Source organism: Scyliorhinus canicula, chromosome 11 (assembly GCF_902713615.1).
Source record: "Scyliorhinus canicula chromosome 11, sScyCan1.1, whole genome shotgun sequence".
Classification (NCBI taxonomy): Eukaryota; Metazoa; Chordata; class Chondrichthyes; order Carcharhiniformes; family Scyliorhinidae; genus Scyliorhinus; species Scyliorhinus canicula.
The window spans coordinates 1603122-1616971 of record NC_052156.1 but is presented as its reverse complement, the minus strand read 5'-3'; the positions used below and the strand labels follow the sequence as shown (position 1 = coordinate 1616971).

At 51.1% G+C, this 13850-nt stretch overlaps 1 protein-coding gene across 1 annotated transcript in view; it reads left to right on the top strand.

Annotated features, from left to right (window-relative positions):
* The window catches only part of qars1 (glutaminyl-tRNA synthetase 1), a 101320-nt gene that overhangs the window by 22067 nt on the left and 65403 nt on the right, over window positions 1-13850 (top strand). Inside the window, exon 8 of the mRNA XM_038812003.1 lies at window positions 7469-7529. Within this exon, the coding sequence (XP_038667931.1) occupies window positions 7469-7529 (61 nt within the window). The remainder of the gene's footprint in view (window positions 1-7468; window positions 7530-13850) is intronic.

Here is a 13850-nt window from a genome sequence, read left to right as displayed (position 1 = left end):
TGCTCCATTGCTACTGCCTCTGCTCTACCCCATTGCTACTGCCTCTGCTCTGCCCCATTGCTACTGCCTCTGCTCTGCCCCATTGCTACTCCCTCTGCTCTGCCCCATTGCTACTGCCTCTGCCCCATTGCTACTGCCTCTGCTCTGCTCCATTGCTACTGCCTTTCCTCTGCCCCATTGCTACTGCCTCTGCTCTGCCCCATTGCTACTGCCTCTGCTCTGCTCCATTGCTACTGCCTTTCCTCTGCCCCATTGCTACTGCCTCTGCTCTGCCCCATTGCTACTGCCTCTGCTCTGCTCCATTGCTACTGCCTCTGCTCTGCCCCATTGCTACTGCCTCTGCCCCATTGCTACTGCCTCCCCTCTGCCCCATCGCTACTGCCTCTGCTCTGCCCCATTGCTACTGCCTCTGCTCTGCCCCATTGCTACTGCCTCTGCTCTGCTCCATTGCTACTGCCTCTGCCCCATTGCTACTGCCTCTGCTCTGCCCCATTGCTACTGCCTCTGCCCCATGGCTACTGCCTCTGCTCTGCCCCATTGCTACTGCCTCTGCTCTGCCCCATTGCTACTGCCTCTGCTCTGCTCCATTGCTACTGCCTCTCCCCTGCCCCATTGCTACTGCCTCTGCCCTGCCCCATTGCTACTGCCTCTGCTCTGCCCCATTGCTACTGCCTCTGCTCTGCCCCATTGCTACTGCCTCTGCTCTGCCCCATTGCTACTGCCTCTGCTCTGCCCCATTGCTACTGCCTCTGCTCTGCCCCATTGCAACTGCCTCTGCTCTGCCCCATTGCTACTGCCTCTGCTCTGCCCCATTGCTACTGCCTCTGCCCTGCCCCATTGCTACTGCCTCTGCTCTGCCCCATTGCTACTGCCTCTGCTCTGCTCCATTGCTACTGCCTCCCCTCTGCCCCATTGCTACTGCCTCTGCTCTGCTCCATTGCTACTGCCTCCCCTCTGCCCCATCGCTACAGCCTCTGCCCTGCCCCATTGCTACTGCCTCTGCCCCATTGCTACTGCCTCTGCTCTGCCCCATTGCTACTGCCTCTGCTCCATTGCTACTGCCTCTGCCCCATTGCTACTGCCTCTGCTCTGCCCCATTGCTACTGCCTCTGCCCCATTGCTACTGCCTCTGCTCCATTGCTACTGCCTCTGCCCCATTGCTACTGCCTCTGCTCTGCTCCATTGCTACTGCCTCTACTCTGCCCCATTGCTACTGCCTCTGCCCCATTGCTACTGCCTCTGCCCCATTGCTACTGCCTCTGCTCCATTGCTACTGCCTCTGCCCCATTGCTACTGCCTCTGCTCTGCTCCATTGCTACTGCCTCTGCCCCATTGCTACTGCCTCTGCCCCATTGCTACTGCCTCTGCTCTGCCCCATTGCTACTGCCTCTGCTCTGCCCCATTGCTACTGCCTCTGCTCTGCCCCATTGCTTCAGGGGGTTTGTGAGATATGTTAACAGCTCAGCAGGATCATGTTGAAGCTGCTGAGTGTAATAAGTCCGTGGGTGTAATTTTGTATCTCCGGATGGGAAAGAGTTTTTATTCTTTTATGGGTTGGGTGGGTATCACTGGCTGGGCCAGTTTTTATACTCGATCCATCATTATCTTTGAGAAGGCAATGACGAGCCACTGCCTTGAACCGCTGCAGTCCACGTGCAAAAAATGTGTGTGGTGGATGTCACTGAGCATCTGTTTCCCTTCCTTAATTTCCTTTAAGAAGGGACTTGGGAGTCCTAGTCCAGGATTCTCTAAAGGTAAACTTGCAGGTTGAGTCCGTAATTAAGAAAGCAAATGTAATGTTGTCATTTATCTCAAGAGGCTTGGAATATAAAAGCAGGGATGTACTTCTGAGGCTTTATAAAGCACTAGTTAGGCCCCATTTAGAATACTGTGAGCAATTTTGGGCCCCACACCTCAGGAAGGACATACTGGCACTGGAGCGGGTCCAGCGGAGATTCACACTGATGATCCCAGGAATGGTAGGCCTAACATACGATGAACGTCTGAGGATCGTGGGATTATATTCATTGGAGTTTAGGAGGTTGAGGGGAGATCTAATAGAAACTTACAAGATAATGAATGGCTTGGATAGGATGGACGTAGGGAAGTTGTTTCCATTAGCAGGGGAGACTAGGACGCGGGGGCACAGCCTTAGAATAAAAGGGAGTCACTTTAGAACAGAGATGAGGAGAAATTTCTTCAGCCAGAGAGTGGTAGGTCTGTGGAGTTCATTGCCACAGAGGGCGGTGGAGGCCAGGACATTGAGTGTCTTTAAGACAGAAATTGATAAATTCTTGATTTCTCGAGGAATTAAGGGCTATGGGGAGAGAGCGGGTAAATGGAGTTGAAATCAACCATGATTGAATGGTGGAGTGGACTCGATGTGCCGAATGGCCTTACTTCCACTCCTATGTCTTATGGTCTTATGGTTCGAGAGCGCCAGAGTAAGGGGGAGGATTGAGACTGGGGATGGACAGAGTAGGGGGAGGATTGAGACTGGGGATGGACACAGTAAGGGGGAGAATTGAGACTGGGGATGGACACAGTAAGGGGGAGGATTGAGACTGGGGATGGACACAGTAAGGGGGAGGATTGAGACTGGGGATGGACAGAGTAGGGGGAGGATTGAGACTGGGGATGGACACAGTAAGGGGAGGATTGAGGCTGGGGATGGACACAGTAAGGGGGAGGATTGAGACTGGGGATGGACACAGTAAGGGGGAGGATTGAGACTGGGGATGGACACAGTAAGGGGAGGATTGAGACTGGGGATGGACACAGTAAGGGGGAGGATTGAGACTGGGGATGGACACAGTAAGGGGAGGATTGAGACTGGGGATGGACAGAGTAGGGGGAGGATTGAGACTGGGGATGGACACAGTAAGGGGGAGGATTGAGACTGGGGATGGACAGAGTAGGGGGAGGATTGAGACTGGGGATGGACAGTAATTACAGCTTTGCCAGTGGCACCCACTTTCGAAGAAAAAATAAAAATAATTTTCAGTCGATTTGGCTGACCCACCATGATGCGAACATTTCTAGCAAGTGGTCAGGAGAGAGAGGTCTGACAAGCTTCTTACACTTGTGCTGGACATCAATTCAATGCAACTTGTGGGAAGAAAGAGCCTTTTTAATCATACAGCAGTGTTGCTGTTATTCAACCTGTTTAGGTTTCAGATCTCATTGCCAGAGGGTCAGTACTGAGGGAGTGCCGCACTGTCAGAGGGTCAGTACTGAGGGAATGCCGCACTGTCAGAGGGTCAGTACTGAGGGAGTGCCGCACTGTCAGAGGGTCAGTACTGAGGGAGTGCCGCACTGTCAGAGGGTCAGTACTGAGGGAGTGCCGCACTGTCAGAGGGTCAGTACTGAGAGAGCTGCACTGTCAGAGGGTCAGTACTGAGGGAGTGCTGCACTGTCAGAGGGTCAGCACTGAGGGAGTGCCGCACTGTCAGAGGGTCAGCACTGAGGGAGTGCCGCACTGTCAGAGGGTCAGTACTGAGAGAGCTGCACTGTCAGAGGGTCAGTACTGAGGGAGTGCTGCACTGTCAGAGGGTCAGTACTGAGGGAGTGCCGCACTGTCAGAGGGTCAGTACTGAGGGAGTGCTGCACTGTCAGAGGGTCAGTACTGAGGGAGTGCCGCACTGTCAGAGGGTCAGTACTGAGGGAGTGCTACACTGTCAGAGAGTCAGTACTGAGGGAGTGCCGCACTGTCAGAGGGTCAGTACTGAGGGAGTGCCGCACTGTCAGAGGGTCAGTACTGAGGGGGTGCCGCACTGTCAGATGGTCAGTACTGAGGGAGTGCCGCACTGTCAGAGGGTCAGTACTGAGGGAGTGCTACACTGTCAGAGAGTCAGTACTGAGGGAGTGCCGCACTGTCAGAGGGTCAGTACTGAGGGAGTGCCGCACTGTCAGAGGGTCAGTACTGAGGGGGTGCCGCACTGTCAGAGGGTCAGTACTGAGGGAGTGCCGCACTGTCAGAGGGTCAGTACTGAGGGAGTGCTGCACTGCCAGAGGGTCAGTACTGAGGGAGTGCTGCCCTGTCAGAGGGTCAGTACTGAGGGAGTGCCGCACTGTCAGAGGGTCAGTACTGAGGGAGTGCCACACTGTCAGAGGGTCAGTACTGAGGGAGCGCCGCACTGTCAGAGGGTCAGTACTGAGGGAGTGCTGCACTGTCAGAGGGTCAGTACTGAGGGAGCGCCGCACTGTCAGAGGGTCAGTACTGAGGGAGTGCTGCACTGTCAGAGGGTCAGTACTGAGGGAGTGCCGCACTGTCAGAGGGTCAGTACTGAGGGAGTGCTGCACTGTCAGAGGGTCAGTACTGAGGGAGTGCCGCACTGTCAGAGGGTCAGTACTGAGGGAGTGCTGCACTGTCAGAGGGTCAGTACTGAGGGAGCGCCGCACTGTCAGAGGGTCAGTACTGAGGGAGTGCCGCACTGTCAGAGGGTCAGTACTGAGGGGGTGCCGCACTGTCAGAGGGTCAGTACTGAGGGAGTGCCGCACTGTCAGAGGGTCAGTACTGAGGGAGTGCTGCACTGCCAGAGGGTCAGTACTGAGGGAGTGCTGCCCTGTCAGAGGGTCAGTACTGAGGGAGTGCCGCACTGTCAGAGGGTCAGTACTGAGGGAGTGCCGCACTGTCAGAGGGTCAGTACTGAGGGAGCGCCGCACTGTCAGAGGGTCAGTACTGAGGGAGCGCCGCACTGTCAGAGGGTCAGTACTGAGGGAGTGCTGCACTGTCAGAGGGTCAGTACTGAGGGAGCGCCGCACTGTCAGAGGGTCAGTACTGAGGGAGTGCCGCACTGTCAGAGGGTCAGTACTGAGAGAGCTGCACTGTCAGAGGGTCAGTACTGAGGGAGTGCTGCACTGTCAGAGGCTCAGTACTGAGGGAGTGCTGCACTGTCAGAGGGTCAGTACTGAGGGAGTGCTGCACTGTCAGAGGGTCAGTACTGAGGGAGTGCCGCACTGCCAGGGAGTCAGTACTGAGGCAGTGTGCACTGTCAGAGGGTCAGTACTGAGGGAGAGCCGCACTGTCAGAGGGTCAGTACTGAGGGAGTGCCGCACTGTCAGAGGGTCAGTACTGAGGGGGTGCCGCACTGTCAGAGGGTCAGTACTGAGGGAGTGCCGCACTGTCAGAGGGTCAGTACTGAGGGAGTGCTACACTGTCAGAGAGTCAGTACTGAGGGAGTGCCGCACTGTCAGAGGGTCAGTACTGAGGGAGTGCCGCACTGTCAGAGGGTCAGTACTGAGGGGGTGCCGCACTGTCAGAGGGTCAGTACTGAGGGAGTGCCGCACTGTCAGAGGGTCAGTACTGAGGGAGTGCTGCACTGCCAGAGGGTCAGTACTGAGGGAGTGCTGCCCTGTCAGAGGGTCAGTACTGAGGGAGTGCCGCACTGTCAGAGGGTCAGTACTGAGGGAGCGCCGCACTGTCAGAGGGTCAGTACTGAGGGAGCGCCGCACTGTCAGAGGGTCAGTACTGAGGGAGTGCTGCACTGTCAGAGGGTCAGTACTGAGGGAGCGCCGCACTGTCAGAGGGTCAGTACTGAGGGAGTGCTGCACTGTCAGAGGGTCAGTACTGAGGGAGTGCCGCACTGTCAGAGGGTCAGTACTGAGGGAGTGCTGCACTGTCAGAGGGTCAGTACTGAGGGAGTGCCGCACTGTCAGAGGGTCAGTACTGAGGGAGCGCCGCACTGTCAGAGGGTCAGTACTGAGGGAGTGCTGCACTGTCAGAGGGTCAGTACTGAGGGAGTGCCGCACTGTCAGAGGGTCAGTACTGAGGGAGTGCTGCACTGTCAGAGGGTCAGTACTGAGGGAGTGCCGCACTGTCAGAGGGTCAGTACTGAGGGAGTGCTACACTGTCAGAGAGTCAGTACTGAGGGAGTGCCGCACTGTCAGAGGGTCAGTACTGAGGGAGTGCCGCACTGTCAGAGGGTCAGTACTGAGGGGGTGCCGCACTGTCAGAGGGTCAGTACTGAGGGAGTGCCGCACTGTCAGAGGGTCAGTACTGAGGGAGTGCTGCACTGCCAGAGGGTCAGTACTGAGGGAGTGCTGCCCTGTCAGAGGGTCAGTACTGAGGGAGTGCCGCACTGTCAGAGGGTCAGTACTGAGGGAGTGCCGCACTGTCAGAGGGAGACTCCCGGAGGAGGGTCAGTGCAGGCGGAGTGTGGCGCTGTCGGAGAGGTTGTCTTTTGAAGCGTATGTAATAGATCCCATGGTGCTGTTTGAAGACATAAAAACGGTTTGCTCTTGTGTCGTAGGCCAAATTTTATCCCTCGTGCAATATCCAAAAAATCAGATCATCAGTGATCACTTTGCTGCTTCTGGTATTTCCTGTGTGAAAATTAACTTGGAGTCTCCTACGTTGCAACAGGGACTACATTCACAAAGTGATGTTTTGCCCCTGGCTTTCGAGTCAGCAGCATACTGATTCTGTTCTACACTGAAAGCACAGAAAACTTCCCACAACAATCTGACCAATCTCTGTGGCAAGGATTTGGTTTTCCCAGTAGCAGTTTCACTGCGGTGCCAGCTGTAGAGGATCTCCCGTCCAGCAGCAGTGATTCCAGCAAGTCAGCGAAGCAACCAACAAAAATTCTCAGGCAGCAAACCAGGAAATAGCAAACGGGTTTTTTAATTCACTTTTTATAATTTGATCGAAAGCCAGCTTGTTTGGGGGACACTCTGGGATTAAGGTAGAAATTGACAAGCCTCAATTAAAACTTTATTTTAGCAATTAATGTAATTTTTTTCGCATGGAATGGAGATATTTAACATTTTACAAATACTAATTTAATTATCCAGGGCCAAAGTGGTGATTGAGCAGTAATTCTGACCTTGTTAGAAATCTGGTTGCGCCTCATTTAAGATGTAAGTTTTTCCAGGATTTGTGACGGCCGGTGTCAAATTAGTCATTTCAAACTGATTTCTATCTGTAAGCCATCTGCACAGTGCAGCTGGTGGAGGAGCAGGAATTCACAGAAGCTTCTGGAATTCTGCAGTAAAGTGCGTGTGCAGACCCCAGAAGTTGTTATTGGTTTCGGCAGAGTAATTACAATGAACTCGAAAGAGCGTTGGGAGGTTATTATCGGCACTGTATAATCCCGAGGTTTTCATGGTGCCTTCCATGACTTCAGGTTAAGAAATTTGTTGAATTGCTGGCCACTGTCTATGACTTGGGCCTGATGAGGTGACAGAGGGAGATTAGCACCCCTAGCGCCCACAGGTCAGCGAGAATGAGCACCCATGCAGGAGACGAGGTAATTAGAAGCCAGAAACCTGTCTATTCTGGGCTCTGCCCCGAAGCTGTCTCCTTATCGGTATCTGCACTGCTCTGAGCCCGGTGTCCAGCGTGTACACACGTGGCTGACTCACAGCTCACTTCACAGAGCTGCCTGTGGCTTCTTCCGTCTTAAACCACGGCCACATCAACAGAAAGATTGGTGTCTCACTCAGAACATTTTTCATTCATTTGTAGACCTCAAAACAAAAGGCATCAAGAGTGACAGCCGAGAGCAAGGACAAATCTGCAAATAATGGTGAGTTAGTCTGTGTTTCAGCATTTAATCAACTTTTTACATTTCACTTTAGTCTTGCAGACCTCTGTGGGTATAGAACACAGAACAGGCCCTTCGGCCCTCGATGTCGTGCCGAGCAATGATCACCCTACTCAAACCCACGTATCCACCCTACCAACACCCCCCCCCCCCAAAAGCACTAAATGCTGGCCAGCCAGCGACACCCACATGCCATTGAAAAATAAATAAAAGGACTGTGAATCTCACGAGTCCCTAGAGCAGGGGTGGGCAAACTACGGCCCGCGGGCCGCATGCGGCCCGCCAAAGGTATTTCTGCGGCCCACCAAGTCATTAAAAAAAAACATTTTTTTTTTTTTTTTTAATTTTTTTTTTTAAAGGTTAATGGGTGGGGGGGCTGTTGGGTTACTTACTGGTATAGGGTGGATACATTGACTTGAGTAGGGTGATCATTGCTTGGCACAACGCTGAGGGCCGAAGGGCCTGTTCTGTGCTGTACTGTTCTATGTTCTATATGAGGCGCCCAGAATCATAACCGGGTGAAGTAATTATTTTACTTAATATACTATGCGGCCCTTTAAAATTGTGAATTTCTGAATGCGGCCCTTGCACGGAAAAGTTTGCCCACCCCTGCCCTAGAGAGTATCTAGAGGTCAGTGTTCCACAGAGAGCATCCTATCCGGCTGCATCACAGCTTAGTATGGCAACTGCTCAGCCCAAGATCGCAAGAAACTGCAGAGTGTGGTGAACATCAGCCCAACACATCACACAAACTAACCACCCTCACCTTGATTCTATCTACACCTCCCGCTGCCTCAGGAAGGCAGACAGCATTATCAGAGACCCCTCCCACCCAGGCAGTGCCTTCTTCCAGACCCTTCCATCAGGCAAAGGTACAGAAGTCTGAAGACCCACACATCCAGACATAGGAACAGCTTATTCCCCACAGCTACTAGACTCCTCAACGCCTCCCCCTTGGACTGATCTGTTCTCTGTAAGAACACTATTTACGATGCCCTATGCTGCTCTTGCTCGTGTATTTGCTTTGTTTGGCCCCTTGTTCAGCACTGTAACCAATCACTGTTTGTCGCTGTCCCATTTGTCAATGTAAAGCTGGCTAGCAGACAGGCAGCAAAGAGTTGGAATAAATGGGTCTTTTGATTGGCAGGCAGTGACTAGTGGGGTACTGCAGAGATCTGTGCTAGGACCCCAACTGTTCGCATTATATATTAATGATTTGGATGGGGGAACTAAATGTGATATTTCCGAATTTGTAGATCATACAAAGTTGGGTGGGAGGGTAAGCTGTGAGGAGGATGCAGAGATGGTTCAGCGGGATTTGGACAGGCTGAGTGAGTGGGTACATGCACGGTAGATACAGTATAATGTGGATAAATGTGAGGTTATCCACTTCAGTAGCAAAAATAGGAAGGCAGATTATTATTTGAATGGGTGTAAATTGAGAGAGGTGGATACTCAGCGAGACCTTGGTATCCTCGTGCATCAGTCGCTGAAAGTAAGCGGGTAGGTACAGCAGGCAGTAAAGAAGGCAAATGGTATGTTGGCCTAGATAATGAGAGGATTGGAGTACAGGAATAGAGATGTTTTACTGCAATTGTATCGGGTATTGGTCAGGCCACACCTGGAGTATTGTGAGCAGTTTTGGTGTCCTTACCTGAGGAAGGATGTTCTTGCTATGGAGGGAGGGCAGCGAAGGTTTACCAGGCTGATTCCCGGGATGGCGGGACTGTCATATGAGGAGAGACTAAATGGGTCAGGATTATATTCATCGGAGTTTAGAAGAGTGAGAGGGGATCTCATCGAAACTTACAAAATTCTAACAGGATTAGACAGGGTAAATTCAGAAAGAATGTTCCCGATGGTGGGGGAGCCCAGAACTAGGGGGTCATAGTTTGAGGATAAGGGGTAAACCTTTTTGGACTGAGGGGAGGAGAAATTTCTTCACCCAGAGAGTGGTGAATCTGTGGAATTCACTACCACAGAAAGTCATTTCAAGAAAGAATTATAATAATCTTTATAAGTGTCACAAGTAGGCTTACATTAACACTGCAATGAAGTTACTGCGAAAAGCCCCTAGTCGCCACACTCCGGCACCTGTTCGGGTACACAGAGGGAGAATTCAGAATGTCCAATTCACCTAACAGCACGTCTTTCGGGACTTGTGGGAGGAAGCCGGAGCTCCCGGAGGAAACCCACGCAGACACGGGGAGAACGTGCAGACTCCGCACAGACAGTGACCCAAGCCGGGAAATTAAATATAGCTCTTATGGCTAAAGGATCAAGGTATGAGGGGGTGGAAGGCAGGATCAGAATATTGAACTTGATGATCAGCCATGATAACGAATGGCGGAGCTGACTCGAAGGGCTGAATGGCCTCCTTCTATTTTCTATGTATGGACTAGTAATCCAGAGACCTAATGTAATCCCTGGGGATCTGGGTTCGAATCCCACCATGGCAATGAAAAGACCATGAAACCATTGTTGATTGTCGAATGTCCTTTAGGGAAAGTAATCTGCCTGCTTGCCTGTTTTTCCCCACATGTGACTCCAGATTCACAGCAATGTGGTTGACTCTTAAATGCCCTCAGATACCGCCTACCAAACCACTCACTTGTATTCAACCACTACAAAGAAACACCAAGGAATGAAATTGGATGGACCATCCCTGGCACCAGAAGCTAAATTGGCTGGACAGAGCCAGCAGACATGGTGGCACAGTGGTGCGCAGTAGAAAGGGAGTTGCCTTGGGAGTCCTCAACAATGACTCTGGATCCCGTGAAGCCCCATTGTCAAACATGGGCAAGGAGCCCTCCTGCTGATTATCACACAGTCCCCCCCTTCAGCTGATGAATCAGTACTGCTCTACTTGGAAGAAGCAAGGGTGTAGACTATACCCTGGGTGGGGACTTCAGTGTCCATCACCAAGGGTGGCTGGGTAGTACCACCACAGACCGAGCTGGCCGGGTCCTAAAGGACAATAGCTGCTAGACTGGGACTGCAGCAGGTGATGAGGGAACCAACAAGAGGGGAAAAACATACTTGACCTCATCCTCACCAACCTGCCTGCTGCAGATGTATCTGTCCATGACAGTATTGGTAGAAGTGACCACCACACAGTCCTTGTGGAGACAAAGTCCCGTCTTCACATTGAGGATACCCTCCATCGTGTTGTGTGGCACTACCACCGTGCTAAATGGGATAGACTTCAAACAGACCTAGCGACTGGGCATTGAGGAGGTGCTGTGGACTATCAGCAGCAGCAGGATTGTACTCTCCGACAGTCTGTATGTAACCTCATGGCCCGGCATATCCCCCACTCTACCATTACCCCAAACCAGGGGATCAACCCTGCTTCAATGAAGAGTGCAGGAGAGCATGCCAGGACCAACACCAGTTTTACCTGTTATAACACCCTGGGTTAGCGCACGGTCAATTCCAGCCCCGGAGTCCCAACACAAGTGAATTAATCAATAATATGTATAACTTCCTGAGATCTTTGACCCTTGACTGCTGCACTCACCTACAGGCACCAGATTTGAAAGTAAAACTTAATAACTGTTCTTTTAACAAGAAAAGAGATAAACATGTAATGGCAATAATGGAACAATGGTCTGCGAAACTAATTATTCCCCCCCCCCCACCTCTATCCACCCACACACACACACACACACACACACACACAAGACAGACAGAGTGGGGAAGGGCAGAACCAAAATAACGAGGGTAGCCTGCCTCAACGCCTATGGACCGGTGGCCCTGACGTCAGTTACCATGAAATGCTACCAGTGACTAGTCATGACACATCAACATAAGCCTTCCAGACGGTCTCGATCCATTGCAGTTCGCCTACCATGGCAACCGATCCACAGCAGAAGAAAGCCCAACAACATCTCTACTTCCTACGAAAGCTAAAGAAATTAACGAAAGGGAAAATGCTGGAAAATCTCAGCAAGTCTGGCAGCATCTGTAGGGAGAGAAAAGAGCAAACGTTTCGAGTCCGATGACTCTTTGTCAAAGCTAACAGACAGAGAGAGTGGGAAATATTTATACTGTGGACTGAGAATGAAAGATGAGTCATAGCCACAGAAACCCAGAAAGAGTGTGAATGGCAGTCCCCAGAGAGGACAAAAGATGTGAAAAGTCAAACAGCAGGGAAACTAACATCAGAGGATGAACTGTAGGTGTGGGAGGAGGGGAAGGGGGAAGCAAAGAGGAGAAAGGTGCAGGAAAGAAAGAAATGGTAAAAGACAGTTAAAATGAAATGAAAACAAATGGGTCGAGGTGGAGCTGATCATCTGAAGTTGAATTCGATGTTCAGGCCGGAAGGCTGTAGCGTGCCTAACCGGAAGATGAGATGTTGTTCCTCCAGTTAGTGTTGAGCTTCACTGGAACATTGCAGCAGGCCAAGAACAGACATGTGGGCATGGGGGCAGGGTCTTTTGTTAAAATGGCAACAGGAAGGTCAGGATCCTGAATGCTGAGCATCTTCGGTCTGTGCACAAAGCGATCACCCAGTCTGCGTTTGGTCTCTCCGATATAGAGGAGACCACATTGGGAGCAGCGAATGCAATAGACCAGATTGAAAGAAATTCAGCATGTCTGGATCGACTCTAACAAACTTCTACAGATGTGCCATAGAGAGCATCCTATCCGTCTGCATTCTAACTTGGTGTGGCAACTGCTCGGCACTGCAGAATGTGGTGAACTCAGCCCAACGTTTCACACAAGCTTGCCATCCTCTCGTTGATTCTGCCTGCACCACATAATAATCATTATTGTCACAAGTAGGATTCAATGACGTTACTGTGAAAAGCCCCTAGTTGCCACATTCCGGCGCCTGTTCAGGGAGGCCGGTACGGGAATTGAACCCACGCTGCTCGCCTTGTTCTGCATTACAAGCCAGCTGTTTAGACCATTGTGCGAAACCAGCCCCTGCCTCCGCTGCCTCAGGAACACAGACAGCATTGTCAGAGACCCCTCCCACCCAGGCATTGCCTTCTTCCAGACCCTTCCATCAGGCAGAAGGTACAGAAGTCTGAAGACCCGCACATCCAGACATAGGAACAGCTTCTTCCCCACAGCTACTAGATTCCTCAAAGACTCCCTCAGACTGATCTGTTCCCTGTAAGAACACTATTCACGGCACCCTATGCTGCTCTTGTTTGGCCCTTGTTCCGCACTGTAACCAATCACTATTTGTTGACGTACCATTTGTCAATGTGCTCTGTTGATTATTCTTTTGTCTACTATGTACATACTGTGTACGTTCCCTTGGCCGCAGAAAAATACTTTTCACTGTACTTTGGTACAATAAATATCAATCAATTAAAACGGGAATGAGAGGTGAGTATCTTCGCTGCTGAGGTTATAGTCTTTGTAATAGTTAGCGATCTTCTCAGGATGCGATGTGCTGAAACTCACCGCTTAGATTGGACCTTCTAGATTGTGCTTTCAATTAGAATCCGCAGGTAGTAGAATTTTCTCTGGGGAGGCGCTTTCACTTTTACTGTCCTGGGCTTTCACGCAGAAGGGCACCCTCAGGTCTGTTCAATTCTAACTTGAGTCCAGCAGGTGGACTATCAGCCTCAAGTTAAATCAAGGATTCTCAACATGAGAATTTAAAATAGGTTTTCAAACCCCCTTTTCCTGCCGGTGGCACTGGGCTGGATCCTCTTGCAGGTTAAACTGACTGCAGAGAGAAAAATCTTTATCCTGAACCTTCAGAAAGAATCCATCAGGTGAGAGAATTCAGAGCTCTGGCTTCACCGTTGCCAGAATGGAAACGACTGCCTGCCGACAGCTCACAGGTTATGCAGAAAGAGGTATTTAGGCACAAGTCATCAGATGAGAGAGATCTGATTTAGTTCCCCAGCCTCTTGATCAGGTTGGCAAAAACCTGCCCAAAACCTGCGGCCCTGCCTTCTCCCGAGTCGAAGGAGAACTGAATGCAAAATGGAGTGTGCCTTTGCCAGAATGTTCTGGAACGACTTCAACCAATCTGAATCGAAAATCCAGCGGAGTCGATTGGCTGCTAGCCAAGTCATCAAAATGTGACATCACTGAACTATGCCACTCAGCACACTGCAGTGAGGGGAGTCCTTGGACCAGTTCAAACAGCACCTTGTACCAGTTTATAACCAAAGTCTGCAGAATTGTGGAATCTAGCATAACGGGATATAAAAAGGGAAATAAGGGTCAGACAAGGATTTCAAAGAGGTTCCAACCTCCTGAAGCTACACCGGATTACTTGCATACCAAACAACATAAGCAGCAGTATATATAAATGATTTGGAGGAAAATGTC